The sequence below is a fragment of the Amphibalanus amphitrite genome, unplaced genomic scaffold (assembly GCF_019059575.1).
Source record: "Amphibalanus amphitrite isolate SeventyFive unplaced genomic scaffold, NRLGWU_Aamphi_draft 000013F_arrow, whole genome shotgun sequence".
Classification (NCBI taxonomy): Eukaryota; Metazoa; Arthropoda; class Thecostraca; order Balanomorpha; family Balanidae; genus Amphibalanus; species Amphibalanus amphitrite.
Window position 1 is genome coordinate 77,984 of NW_024881509.1, and position 15,601 is coordinate 93,584.

General features: G+C 47.3%; 1 protein-coding gene across 1 annotated transcript in view; it reads right to left on the reverse strand.

Annotated features, from left to right (window-relative positions):
* The window catches only part of LOC122383834, a gene marked incomplete at its 3' end in the record, with an annotated part of 232,149 nt that overhangs the window by 67,206 nt on the left and 149,342 nt on the right, over positions 1-15,601 (reverse strand). The window contains exon 4 of the mRNA XM_043370633.1: positions 90-191. Within this exon, the coding sequence (XP_043226568.1) occupies positions 90-191 (102 nt within the window). The remainder of the gene's footprint in view (positions 1-89; positions 192-15,601) is intronic.

The window sequence follows — 15,601 nt, forward strand, 5'->3', positions numbered from 1 at the left end:
GTTACGTCTGGAGATCCTTACTAGATCCACTGTAGGTACATAAAAGTTGTCGCGAAACATTTCGACTTGTTGGGTGCGTTTTGGCTCACCTCGGAGTGTTTGAGTTTGAGCAGCAGCTGTTGCAGGTTGACGGCATTTTGCACCAGGTCGGCGCGGGTGGCTGCCAGCGACTCGTACCTCTCCTTCATGTCCTGGCAGCGACGAACGGCGTCAGCACGCTCAGCGCAGACACGTCCACCGCCCCCGACCATCACATCCACACTGATTCAAATCAGACAAAGTAGCACCTCGCCTATATACAGACAGTCATCATAGACCACTATATACCACCTGGACTGTGTACATAAATTAGGGACCTGCCCCCTAACTTTCAAGCGTGTGCCACAGCCAAATCATTCGCCATATGATAACGTGCTTTGGGAAGCAACACCTCTAGAAAATTTGTAGTCTATCCTATATCTTACCGGGGACAAAAACTTAGTAATAGTAGCGCAAACATTTAAAAATAAAGGGCGTGTTTTGCCTATTTCTTTGATGATTTAACCAGCCCCCTCCAAAGTTATATGGCAGCATGGGCGTGACTTTTCCTACTAGCCCACTAGGGTTGCGTGTTAAAATGACTTTTCGCGCTCGGTTTTCAAGGTCTGGTAGTGTGGGCAGCCACATAACTATAAAGTATGTTTAAATATAGCTACAACTTTTTTGGGACGAAAAGTTCAAGCCCATCCAACCGTTTTCGAGATATTCGTCCATATATGACCCCATGTTTTTGACACATCCTAAGGTCCTGTGTTCGAATCTCGGACAGACCAAATCTTTTATCGTAAATGTGCGGTTAACCATGGCTGCAATGCAAAGTAGGGGTAAGCGCGCTGGTGATGGAGAGTTGTAAGCTGACATACTTGACCTTTGATTCAAGTAGGATTTTGTGGCACCAACCTCATTTTCAGGTCAGGTCAGGTCACTGAACTATGGCGTCATAAGTTAACCTCTGCACGGTCTCGAAGACGTCGCAACATCGCAACTCCATCAATGCAAGGAGATCTATCAAAGGTAGATGAAACTTACAGAACTAATCAAACTCCCTAATTCTCAAAATTTGTTGGCTTCGGATTTCCCCTAAGGGTCACGTAAGGTCAGGCCGCCGTCGCACTGTAGGCGATCCATGCTTTCTAGCGCTTCACGGACCCGAAACAAAATGGTGGGAAATATAAACAAATACTGGTGTATTTTGTAGCTAAATATCCCAGCACCCGAAATGTGACACTATTTGTAACATCAAGCCAAACACTTTCAAACCACACACGTCCAAACACGACCTTTTTGGAGAGGCTGAGCTCTGGTGCCTGGTCGTGATTTGATCCTAGTTATATTTAGAGCTGTAAATCAAGACAAAAGTTGAATATATTGAAAACTCTAATTTTTATTGAAACCTCATTCCTTGCGAAGTAATATGCATGCCATACTTTCAACTTTTGAAGCTTCTCTATATTTTTATAATATTTTGCATTACACCTTTTTGACTGCATCAGTTCAAGACTGTGTACAACGTTTGGCAATGCGCATGTTTTACTGTCCGCGAGATCCGGCCACAAAAACACCATTACTTAGTAGCCTAATGTTTGTTCTCAATACCCTGTTAAAATTGTCTGCGACTTTTTGCGATTCACGGAGTTACAGACGTTTTTCTCAATCCTTACCGTTACGTGGGGTGTGCGCAATTATTGCAAGTACTAAGTTTTTCGCAGATATCTCTAGAAAACGTTAACTAATCGGAAAGGAGTTTGGCATGACTAAGTACAATTGTTAGACATATAACATCGAATTTTTTGGTTTTATACCGAGCAAGCCCACTCGGCTGTGATGTCATACCATGTCATATTCGATCAAAATCGGCAGTTTCTCTTACATGGTGGTGTTTAATGCTTATTTGCGTGCCTATCTTCTTGCAATGCAAGCGAGAGAATCGGAATAAACTTATATCCCTCAATCCGGTATAGACCCAAAAACCCAAATTTAACCCCCAACACTTAGAATCGGGTGGCATTGAATTTCGTTAGGGGAGAGCAGCGTGCTTGGCTTTGTACCGAAGTTCTAACCCAATTAGAAGCCAAATGTAAAGGGTAATTCCTCCCCCCCCCACCCCCACCCTCCACCCCACCCCCGGTTCCGTTGAAGAATACATCGTGGTAATGCAAAATAGTTTTTTTTTTAGTATTCAGGTTGCGGTAGCACAAGTCTAAATGGACGTGCACTTGACTCGACCTGTTCGGCTGTGGGCGTGGCTAACCTGTGACGTCAGCTAGGTCACGAGGCTCCGGGGCAGCCTGGCTCGACATTCCGACTCGTAAACAGGCTAGGTCAGGTCGTCCGTTGAGCGGCTCCTGGGCACCAAACTGAATCATGTGCATTAAGAAAAGAGATGTTTTTGAATGGGCACGTTCTGTTGGGGTAAATTCTTTATCGGCAGGTGTAGTTTGTGAGTTTCTTCGCAAGGCCTTTCCAGAGTCAGACTTCTCGGAGAGTACCGGTAAAATTTCGCATTTTACTAGCCACTTGCGAGCCAAGTGGAATGCTGCAGATCGCCGTGAGTCGAGGTTTTTAAGCCTAAATCGCGAATGGCTCGACGGGGAGCTATGACTGCCTGGTCATGACTGTCGGACCAGGCCTAGAGTTGCCACTCTTTCTGAACGCTCATTCAGTGAGCTCTCGCGGTCCAGCAAACTCCGCGAAACCCACGACCTACGGCAGCAGCCATGGGAAAAACTGGCCTTCGCTGCGGCGTCAGCAGCCTACAGCAACGGACACAGAACAGTGGCACGTGCTATTGAGCTGCTGAGCTCGCCAGAGACGGGCTCAAAACTGGCAGCTGCAGTGCTCGCCGAGCCCCAGCACGAGCCTGTCAGGTATACCGCTCAGGAGGCACTTGGGCTGGTACTGGACCTCAGTCTCAGCAAGGGGCAGTATGTTCGGCTGCAGCAGAGCGCCAAACAACAGGGCGCTGACATCAACCCTTGCTATGATCAGCTCCGGCTAGCCAAGGCGGACTGCACGCCGACTCCAGAGCAGATTCAGGTGACGCCGGAGCGTGCAGAGGTATCGCTGCAGGGATTGCTGCACCACACCGCCAAGCGGCTGATGCAGCTGCAGCCTGTAAAGGAATGGACAGCTGCATCCCGGGAGGCTTCAGAGACCGCTCCTCAACTGACCCTTGATGTCAAGTGGGGCGTAGACGGCAGCACGAGCCACAGCCGTTACAAACAGGCTGGGCTGAGCCGGGATGACGACCAGCTTCTAGTGACGTCTCTCGTTCCTCTGCAGCTCTCTGCTGCTGATGGAACTGTCGTGTGGCGCAACAGCACGCCTAGCTCCACACGCTTCTGTCGGCCCATCTCCATCGAGTTTGCCAAGGAGACGACAGCGTTGCTGCAGGAGGTCGAAGCACACGTCACCAGGGAGACAGCCGAACTCCAGCCTCTTCAAGACGTCAGCGCCTCAGTGTCCTTCGGGCTGTCGATGACAATGGTTGACACCAAAGTGGTGAACGCGCTGACCGGCACGAGCAGTCAGGCATGCAGCATGTGTGGTGCACTCCCCAGTGTCGTCAACGACATCGATGCCGTCATGCTGCGACCTGTCAGCAACATGACATTCGGCCTGAGCCCACTGCATACATGGATAAGAGTCTTCAAGGCCATTCTCAAGGCGGGGTATCGTCTCTGCCTTGATGAACCACGCAGGAATGTTAAGAAGATGGATAGGGAAAGTGTAGCAACACACAAGAAGGAAGTCCAAGGTCGGCTACGAGAATCGCTCGGACTCCGGGCAGATGAACCACGCTGTGGTGAATCTGGCAATTCCAATGACGGCAACACCGCCCGCAAAGCTTTCAAGTCTCCAGAAAAGTTTGCAGCAGCGACGGGAGTCAACGAAGAACTCATCCGTCGGCTCCGCGTGGTACTAGAGGCGGTCACGTCTTGCGAGCCTCTTTCTGTGCCTGCGCTCTCAGCCTACTGTCTCGAGACAGCGCGTCTGTATGTGCGCTTGTACCACTGGTACGCCATGCCGCCTACTCTTCACCGTCTCCTGATTCACTCGGCTGCAGTGTCCGTGGAGCTGGCCCTGCCAATAGGAGCGATGAGTGAGGAGGCGAGTGAAGCCACGCACAAGGAGATCCGGCTGTTCCGGCTGCATCACACACGGAAGAACAGCAGACTGAACACCATGTCGGACCTGTTTGGCCGTCTGTTGGTGTCAAGCGATCCACTGCTGAGCAGCATGCACCAGGAAGAGAGGCGGCATGAACGAAGCAAGCGTCTCGGTCCACTGTCCCCCGAGGTGCACGCTCTCCTTCGTCAACGTGCTGCCGGGGAGCCCGGCAGCAGCTGCAGTGATGGCGAAAGTGACCGAGATCATGTGTGAAAAGCGATGTCATAAGATGACCGCGCATTGTGTGCTGTTACATGTGCGTCTTTGTGTTGTTTTAGCTTGTTGTTATAAAATATGCTTTTAACAGTCTATTAGCGTCCGTGTTAATAAAATGCAATATTGTTCTAACCCTTTGTTTTCCATGGTAAATACATCATATGTACCTATGTACGGCTCTCCAGTAAAAGTCTTGTTGGTTTTGCTTTTTCGGTCATATCTGGTCCTATATAATGTTTAAATGCATAAGTATCAACCCGGATTATGTGTATGCACATTTACCACAAGACTGTGAAATTTCATCGTTGTATGCCAAATACTTTCCGAGATATCCACCAAAAACCTCATTTTCTGCCGTTTGGGGTATTCTGGCCGCAATCTTCCTGGGATCGCCTATGACATCCATGGTGCCACCTAGCGAGAGGGACGCGGAAACACAGAATCATGAATGAATCGAGCGCGTAGTAAACGGTGTATGAAAGGGACTAGGGAGACTCGGCAGAGGCTATCCGGGTGGCCGGCGCGCGGCGCGCCCTTAGGCATCGGCTGACCCTTCGGACCGCGTGGGGTCAGAGGTCGCGCTCGGGAAGTCTCGGCTCTGGGTTTTAGCGCTGTGCAGTCAGGAAGGGAGGGGAGGATAGCGCTAGCCCGACTGACTAGTATCTCGGCTGATTCGTGTGGGGTGGAACGGATCACAGAACGGGATGACAACAAGTGATGGCTAGTGGTGGATGATGGGATGGTGGTTAGGTTAGTGCGTACTGCGTAGAACGTAGCTGAACATGCTTTTTTCATGGCAAACAACATGCAGCATAATGTGCGGGATTATGCCAGAACTCATACAAAAAGGAACTAATATTTCGGCCGAGGGAGTGGATGAGTGCCGTGACAAAGCATGACGATGCTGCCAAAATCGGGATGCTTGTTTGCTCCCATTTTTTTACTAAGTTTTAACCCTAACATGCAGCGCTTGATCCGAACTTAGAGGTCCCCGACTGACCTTGGACCTTAAAATCGCACCCGTCCGGTGCGCCACCTTTTCTTCAGGGGCACTCTTCTTGGTTGTATCTGTTCTTACCCATAACTAAAGCAAATCGAATGTATAATGAAAAAGGCATACCTCAAACACAGTTTAATTCACATCCGCTCGTGTGCATACTTGTTTTTACCTATACCTTCTCGCATCATAATATATCACTTCAGTGCTTAACCTTCAACGGAATTTTGGGTTTTCTGCATATACCCCGGCCGAGGGGGGGGGGCGATTACGACGCCTCTCCGTCTTTTTGCCCCTAATTGAGCTAGCGCCTTGCGGATAACACTGAGCGCGTGAGCCGTATGAGATGCAGCAACTGGTACCCGAGTTGAATGTCTCAGGTCCACCGATAAACTCTGAGGTCAGTATAAGTGCTCCAAGTCGCGGGATCGGTTTCTGGTAAACAACTTCACCTTAAGTGGTTACAGAGCCAAGAGTTTTGCATGCTCAAACGCGTCGAATAGTTTACGCTTTGTTTTTGTTGAGGTCAATTCTATGCATTAGCCCCTCTGAATCAAAATGCTGCAATTTTGAAATTCAATATTTCCGATTTAAGGCATTTCTCGATGTTGTGAGTGGGGGCATTCCACGATAGATCGTACCAGGCCCGTCACCCTCATCTCTCAGATTTTAATGAAAATCGGTCCTAGGGGTAATCATAGGCCCCAAAGACGCCTGGCAAAATATCAGACTTCTCAGATCAAAACTTTTTGAGTTATATTGCATTACATTTTTTAACTTCGGTATGTAACGGTGAGTTTGATGGCCTATAACTCAAGAACGGGTTAAGCAACCAACAAAAAGTAAACAACACTAAGCTTGCGATGAATCAAAAAATTAATATTACTATTTAAAAATTCCAAAGAAAAAATTTCATTGTTGAGCAAAAACCTTTATCTTTTTTCATTTGCCTCTAATGACTTTTGGGACCAAAATTTTTCACATTTTTATTTTTTCAAAATAATCTTCATGTCATTGCAAATCGACATGCAAAAAATTAGAAAGGTGTTCTTTCTATAAGTTCCTCATTTTCCCGCAAACAAAATGGGTTTCGGAGGGGTTGATACGACCCCAGCTCGCCGTTTCGCTTCTAATAGAGCTAGAGCCTCGCGGAAAAAACGAGCGTGTGTGCCGTTACAAGTCGCAGCGATTGGTACCCGATTTTAAGGTCTCAGGTTAACCGGTAGCGTCTGAGGTCAGGTCACGTGACTGAAGTTACGGGTTCGGTTTTTAGTAAATAACTTCGCAAAAAATGGCCGCAGAGCCGCGATTTTGGCATCATTGTGTTCGCCTTGCCCAGGTGCATCGAATGGTATACTTTTTGCTAGGGTGAGGTCAGCTTAAGTAGTTGACCTCGGGTCAAGGTCAGGTCAGAGCCCCTCAGGTCACGAAGCTGGGCAAAGGGTATCATATGGCATATCATTCGATTCGGAAGGTCTTCCCGAGTCCATTGGTGGCTTTCCCGACTCTCTAGCTCCATTTGATCGGGAGTTATTGACGAAAAACTCGCACAACCCTAGTGACGTCATAAATAACGTCACGCAAGGTTAAAAATGCAAAAGTAAAGCATAGGACTTTGCAAGGAGTGCATGAAATCACGATACCATGTACGTGGGAAAGTTTTAGATCATTCTCGGCGCCAAAATAACAGTTTTTATATTTCCCCATTGATTTATAACAGTGATGTCACGTGACCGACCTGACCTCATGTAACCTTGAAAAATTCCCAGATATACAAGTTGTGAGACCTCTGGAGGACACCATGTATGCGTCCTGTAACTTTCATCTAGGACAGCTATGGTCATTGGCGTCCAAAACAATGTCAGAACCAAACAGCCTTTTTCACCCTCGCGCTTATAGGAAAGAGGGTTGAATGAACCCTCTTTTCACTTTTTTTCAGATGACTCAGACTTGAATTGAAATTTCAGTAACCCGTGATGTCACTAGGCAGCTTTACCACGCCATTTGTAAGCTCCCCTCCCGAAATCACTATTCGAAACCGTTATCGTGACGTAAAATAAATACACTTATAGAAAGAACACCTTCCTAATTTTTTGCATACTTCTTAACAATGAGCCAAATATTTTTTAAAGAAATAAAAATTCAAAAAAATTTGGTCCCAAAGTCCAAAAAATACAAATGAAAGAAAACTCGATATGTCATATATCAAAAATAGCGTATTTTTCGAAATTTCAAAAATACATATTAATCTCTGTTTCATTGCAAGTTCAATGTTATATAACATTTGGCATTTGAACAATCCGTCTTAGAGTTACAGCCCGCCAAACTTAGCGCTGCAAAGCAAGATCCAAAAAATGTTATACACCATAACTCAAAAAATGCTTATCTGATAAGCCTGAAATTGTTACAGGTGGATTCAGAGCCCCTGATTACCCCTGAGACTAATTCTCGTCAAATTCCGAGAGATGAGGGTGTCAAATTGGAAAAAAGTGGTACGATCTATCGTGGAATGCCCCAGTGCCGAAACCGGTAATTGTGAGCCAGGGACCCCATTTTGGCTATCTCAACTCAAATCTAATGTTAAAGGGAGATTATGACCTTTTTCCACAAAATCTGAGTTAGGACCATTTTCTGACAAAACACAACAAGTTATAATGTAAATTAAAACCATTTTGCTCAATTCGGTACCTTGCCGCAAATATCTCAACTTGAAGTCACGTTAGCGGGGAGCGCTGAAAATGACCGTTGAATAAGTACTTACATCACTTTTTGGTACTTGCATGTAATTTTGTAAAATGAGCGTATTCAATACATTTGATCTTCATCACATCTAGTTAGTTAATGGTCGTCTATAGTGCCTTCAAAAGATATTCATGGTTTGGGGGTGGTTTATGTCTAAATTTACGCAACTATTTTTCCTGTTCATCATCTGTCGCCATATGCTGCTATTTTAGTAGCAACGACTCAATTTTGAATCGGTCCCGCCGACTGCACAATAAAAGAAGATAGATACAACACTTTTGCGGCATCACTGAAAAACTTATGCAGTACTGTTATCAAAATTCTCATAACACCGTTCGACAAACCTGAAGTCTTTTTGAAATAAATATGCTTGTATTTTTCGCTTCAGGCTCTGAGGCCAAAATAATGAATTTCGTAGTCGCAATCGCAAGATTTGGCTGCGTTTCTGGCGCATGCCGTTCATTTGTGGCGCAAAATAATGTTGGAAACAAAGAAGAGTAGGCACTATGTACCCCCGAATTAGAATCTAATTAATTCTAAACCGAATTAACTCTAATTCAAATTAGAATCCTTACAACCAAGCAACGACAAGGCGATAACATAAACAAAAACCCAAGCGTCGCTGTTTGAAACAAAAGCGCCATATACTGCGACTTTTTTATAAAGAAGGACAACGCATTTCGGTGGGTGTTACAAGTACTGCAAGTACTGCTTCTTTTTTGCAAAAATAAAAACCTTTTTCACATACGAAAATGTGCTAGGAAATTTTCATATTTTATAGAAACTACAGTAGACATAGTATAGATGTCGAGTAATTTTTATTTAAGAAAAAAGAAAGCTCATTATCTCCCTTTAAAGGAAATAGTTCACTTTCACGAAATTATTTTTTTTTTGCAACGGATTTATGATTTTTTATGTTCAAAATAATCAGCAAAGAAAATAAAACCTTTTTATAACAAAATATTATTTTCTATATTTTGATATAGGAAGAACTTTTCAGTTTCTGTAAGGCACACGCGATCCAGTATGAAAAGAGCATGGGTCCCGAAAATTCTTCAGAAACAGAGAAATTATCGCAGCCACCGGCATTTGGGCGATCTGCTCGATCTGATAATGTTCCCCTGAATGTCCTAATTGATCAGTACGAGAATTTCTCTAGAGTTCTCGTAGATAATTTCTCTAGTTTCTGAAGAATTTTCGGGACCCATGCTCTTTTCATACTGGATGGAAATATATGCAAGGCACACATCCTCAACGCAAGACACCTTTTTCGGGACGAGAAATAGAATATCTTTGCCTAGGGTGATCGTTGGGCTGTAAAAGCTCCTGATTTATGCTCGTCTCAGCCCAAGCTACGGAACTGCTATTCCAGTTCAAAACCCATGTTAAAAAGTGAACTATTTCCTTTAAGGTAGGAGGGTCCCTTTAAGAATGGAAAAGTGAATGCTGGGGCTTGCAAAAATTGTATAAAATCGCGAATTCATGCGCTTGAGACAGCTTTAGATGGCTCCCGGCGCCAAAATAACAGTTTTCATATTTCCCAATTGATAAATAATCGTGAGGTTGCGTGACCGACCTGACTTCAGGTGACTCTTAAGAAAAATACGAGATAGCTACATACAAGTTGTGAGGCCTCTGGGAGATAGTACTAGATCATATAAGCTTCATTCCCCGTTGAAAAGTCCGCTGGCACGAAGGGTGCTGCGACGTCGCGACATTTTGGGGCCTTACAGAGGTTCACTTTTGACGCCATTGGTCAACGGCCTGACCTTAACCTTCGCACTTGTAGGAGGGTGTCGAACAGACCTCCTACCCTCAGTTTTTTGCAAATAACTCGCGCAAAAGGCGGCTGATTGCGGCGAAACTTTCAGTACCCTCGAGTTATTCAATATTACGCCTACCCTATAATTTGCATGACCCTGACTCAAAAGACCTTTGACTTGTGACCTGTTTTCCGAGACCATGTTTGGCCGGAATCGCGTTTTGCGAGTAGAACGCGTTTTATTGTCTTTTTGTGGCTTTAAGCGATCAAACATGTGAAAGGATGTTGATCGCATGGATTCTAGCGGGTGTCAAGGTCACGTGAAGATCAGTCAGGTCACTGAACTTTGATGACCTTTGTTCACTCTTTCGAGTTCTACATGTTTTTAGGGTAGATTTTGGTGTTGATTTCGCATCTAGAAACCGTTTAAACATTTAAGAAGTAGTTTTGGTTCACTCGTAACATGTGACCTGACCTGACCTGACCCGACCTGGCCTAAATGCACGAAAACATCATCTGTGATCAAAACTAACTTGAATTTCGTGATCAGCACCCCGCAAAACCCTATAACAGCTTCACTTTACGAAGCTCTAACAGAGGCCAGTTTTACCAAAAAATACCAGCCGGCCGCCGAAATAAAATATCCAGCCGAAAAAATAGCCGCCACACAGCCACGAGTTTCACCAACAAAAAAATTCCAGCCAACATCGGCTGGAAATATTTGTCGCCGGCAGTCAGCTGATATTTTAATATCGATATTGGTCAAGGAGATTGATAAATTATTTAAATCATGTTTCAATTAAAGTTAAGCGTGTTTTTTAATGCAAATACAACAAAGATTGAGAAATATTATTATTGGAAAACATAACATATATTTTCAAGAGTTGTAACCACAAAATAGACCATAATAAACTTGCCAATACAAGACCACCAAATTGTAAACCTACGTCATTTATGACGGTCACGATAGGAAGCGTGCGTTTTAGTGGATCTTTTTTTCCTGTCAGCCTATTATTTTTCATTTTTACAATACCTTCAACTTGCAATTAACCTTTTTGTTGCTTTTAGTTGCACTTTGTAGAAAATTATCGTGTCGAACGTGCACGCAATGTATGGACCCCCACTCCCACCTTTTATGAGGTGGGGACTATAATAGATGGGACCCGCTCCCGACGCGGGAGTCGCACCTCTTTCCTAGATGTCAAAAGAGTGGGGAAGAAGCGGCAAACATTGTTCCCAGAGGCGCCACCTGAAGCTGGACGGACAGTTCCGCTGCCGAGCGAGTGAACTGCGGTGCTGCGAGGCGGCTTCGCGCGCACTGCATTACACCTACTTCTAGGACCAAGAGGGCTAAGGATTCGCCAAAGCCTATATGGGTAAAGCCTTGTGCCAAGGCGAGTGTCATACCTCAGGAAGATACCTACCCAGATTAACTGCACCGCGGTCATTGCAGGGCTGAGGGCGGTCGTTCGCCCCAATTCGGCGAGGTGGAGGTCATGCTGCCCGGCTAGGTGGTTTCAGCCGATATGCAGGCCCCGTTTGCCGGGCCCGGTCAAGACGAAGGAACGCCACACAGCAAACAATATAAGCTCCGGTCCCGCTACACTGGTCCGGCTCGTAACAATACCTGCGCTAGCTTCGTCGACCGTCGTTCAACTGCGCCCAGTACCGCTCAGTGGAGAGTCCTGCCGAACTCGTCCACGTGTGCCGAGATCATTCGTTGCGCACGGACACAATCGTCCGACGGAGACCGCTTTACATGATGATCGCGTGGTGACCACCTTTTCGCCGGCTTCCACGCCCAGTCGAGCCGTCTGGCTACGCCCCAACCAAATGATCGCCTTTCGACTGGTTTGCAAAACTCTGGCCTAATATCGAAGTATTTGGGAGTTAGGACACGTTAAATCCGTGTTCATGAACAAATATACATTATGCAACTAAAAACGCCTTACTTACTTTAACTTTTCTGGGCTGATGACAAGGTAAACACCTATTCATTGTAATATTTCTAAAATGTAAATAAATCATGAGCGATGAGCGTAAAAAAGGTGAAAAAAGCGATCAACTAGAAGCTAGCGTGGAAATCCACTGACGTAGGTCGCCTCGTACTGGCGCAGCTCGTACAGCGGCACCGGCGTCTCCCGCACCCGGCCGTCCACCTTGCCCGCCTGCGCCATCAGCCGCTAGAAATGGCTGCGCTGCCGCTCAAACATTAGCGTGAGCGCCTGGCCGGCTCGGCTAACGCGCGCCGTTCGACGCACGCAGTGTGCCTTCAACAGCGCCGGGATGTCGTACGACACGACCGCGTCCACGGCGTCCACGTCAATACCGCGCGCCATAGCCTCGAGCACACCAGCATCTCAGCTGGCGCGCGCCGCCGCTGGCCCGCCGGCACTGCCCCAGGGAACTCGGCCTCGCGCGCGCCCAGCACCGACAGCGGTAGCTCCAGCTGGTGCGCCGCCTCGTTCCAGTTGACCAACACGAGCGAGCGCCGCCAGTCGGGCTGTCGGAGCAAATTGTGCATCAGCAGCGGCTTCAGCGGCTGCGGCGCCACCACGTTGAACGACTCGCTCAGCTCGGCCGGCGTGGTGAACCTGCCGACGAACTGACCGGGCAGTGCGACGGCGGCCGGCCGTGCCGGCCACCAGCAGTCGCGGCTGGAACAGCGACATTCGCTCCAGCTTCTCCGGCCTCCGGGTTCTGTGACAGGGTAGCCAAGAACGGCAGCTTCTGCAGCGGCAGGTGAGGCGCGCAGACGGCGGCGGCCGTCAGCCGGCCGGCGATGCAGGGCGGCGGGCCGTGGCTGCCGCCACCCGCTCCACCGCTTTCAGCCAGCCCGTCTCGGCCATCTCGATCACCCGGTCGGCTTCGTCGATCACCAGGTAGCGCAGGTGCGCTAGCGAGAAGCTCTCGGCGCTGGTTATGTGATCCATCAGCCAGCCAGGAGTGCTCACCACGATCAGCCAGGGAGGCCGGGCCGCGCGGCCCCACCGCCACCAGTTGGCGCCCCCTCGTGCCACTGTGTCTCCACCCAGCAGCTGGACGCAGAGCGGCGTGTCGGCGTCGTACTGGCGGAACACGGCGGGCACCGAGCGGCCGGCCGGCGCCGAGACTGGCCGGTGGCAGTGGCGACTCTGCGGCCGCCAGCAGCTCGGGCAGCACCGTCACCTGCACCAGGAACACCTGTTCGATGCCCTCGGCGGCCAGCCGGGCGCGCAGCTCGAGGCAGAGCGCCGGCAGATTGGCCGGCGCCGGCCGCCGGTCGCCAATCGGCTGCAGGTGCGCCAGCCAGTCGGGCAGCGCACGCGGTGCACGGTCTGTCGGCTCGAGCGCTCCACCTCGTCCAGCACGGTGAAGTCGTCAGCGGCGGCGTCTCCGTCCGACTCGGAGGTGTCCTCACTGTTGTTATTGGCGACGGCGGCTGCCGCTGTGCGCTCAGTCAGGTCGGCCATCACAGCAACACTCGCCGATGATTGGCGTCATCGAAACCGTCGGACGATGGTGGATTCATCACCGTTTTTGCAGCAGAGACTGGAAAAACCTCAGCAATAAACAAGGAAAACCTTACAACATGCCACAGCCTGCAATTGTGCATATTGTTATTATATTTCTCACATGACAGAAAATATTGGCTGCGTTATTCTAGGAACTGGCATGAAAAACATAAGCTAAAATCAAGCTAAGTGAATTATTATTGTATTTCAACATGAGACTGGGAAAAAATCCTTGTCACTGTCAACATGACCAGTGTAACGGATGGGCTGCATGAACATTTCGGCGCATGATCTGAAAACTCTGTGAGCAGAAATTTCAGCGCTGAGGTGAACAAATAACATTTCGGCCGCAATTTGCCTGGTGCCTCCACAATTTTGCAAAACTAACTCACAATACTTACAGCCAGTTTTAACATGATCCCTGCATGACTCATGCATGCAAGATACACAAGCATTCAATATCAGCACAGTGCACACACAACAGTTATGGATTCATTTACGTTTTACAACATTACTATTATTTTCTTTTCCTTCAATATTGGCAGCATGACTTGCTGAGCTCAGTGGCACAATCTTATGACAGCAAGTTTGTTCGGGTTCGCAACCATGCAAACTTTGCACGTTTGGCTTCAAAAACAAGCCTTTATACATTTCTTTCATGCTATTCAATTTCTTTTTCTAAATTTACTGTCATTGATCTTGAAAATCTTGCCATTTTGGTCTTAGCCATGTCAATTGCACCTTCCCTATTCCGCACAGCTCAAGTAAGTTCCACCCAAAAGTAGTAGTGGTATCAGTAGTTGGCGCCTTGCATTGTCAAATGTAGCTGAATATGTGAAAACAGTGACATATTTATTTAAAATCTTGAGTCCAATGAGCCTACCCTCTCTGCCTCTCCTTCCAGCATTTGTTCAAGCACCTTCAATTTTCGAAAATGATCTTCCATCATTATTTTCCACTTCCGTGCGACTCACACGAGCAATGAACTTTGACTTGTAAGCTGACCACTAGTTAATAATATGGGTATATGTCAAGTTTACGTCCTAAGCACATATCAATGAAATGTGCTATCATCTTGCTGTTGGGTGCTTGTAGCAAAAAGATAATATAAACGAAAAAACTAACACCACAACACCAAACACCAGTCTTGTTGGTTCCTTTTGGTCCTGCCTGGTGACAAAGGCTCTTTCTTTACGCAATATCATCAGTATTCCTCTTCTAATCTTGAAGCCCAGATGCTTTACAAATTGGCCATGAATGATACTAAATTATTATATCAACTGGGAAGCGCAAATCACGATAATTAGTAACAAATGAGGCCAATTGTTCCAACACGACATCAAAAAAATAGACGGGGTCCCCCGTCTATTTTTTGGGCTGTTTTTCTACAAATAATGGCGCAAAATAACACTCCATTAATGCCGCATTTGCCGTTGGTGAAACTCATTGGCTATTTTTCTGGCTGATATTTTTTCACGCCGGCGGATATTTTTTCGCATGGTTGGTGAAACTCGTCGGCTGGTTTTTGACAGAAAAATTGCGCCGGGCTGCTATTTTTCTGTTGGTAAAACTGGCCTCCGGTCCCGATTCCCCGACTTTTGAGTTATATTTACCTGTCAACCAATGACCTAGGACCTTAACCCTCGCCGGCACAGGCCATTTTGCGTCCTTCGACGGCACAAGGGGGGTTGGTACGACCCCCCTCGCGTTTTGCCCCTGATCGAGCTAGAGCTTCGCGGAAAAAAAAACGAGCGTGTTGCCCGTCACGAGAGAAAGCCGATGATACCCAATTTTAAGGTCCTTGGTCATCGGGTGACCTTCCAGGTCAGGTCAATGACCCAAAAACCGGGAAAATCGGGACCTGTTAGAAAGTCGTAAAGTGTGGCTGCTATGTGGTTTTCCGGGGTGCTGATCACGAATATCGTATTAGTTTTGATCAGAGATGATGTCTTTAAGCATTTAGACCAGGTCGGGTCAGGTCAGGTCAGGTCAACCGGTAGGGGTTGTGACGGGTATTCGTAATACGTGTCAACCGCCTCTGACAGCTTCGTAACATGTTACGAAGGCACCAGAACTACTTCGTAAATGTTCAAATGGTTGCTAAATTCGATATCAGCTCCAACAACTAGCCTAGAAGCATGTAAAACTCGAAAAAGTGAACCGAGGTCACCTGAGGTCACC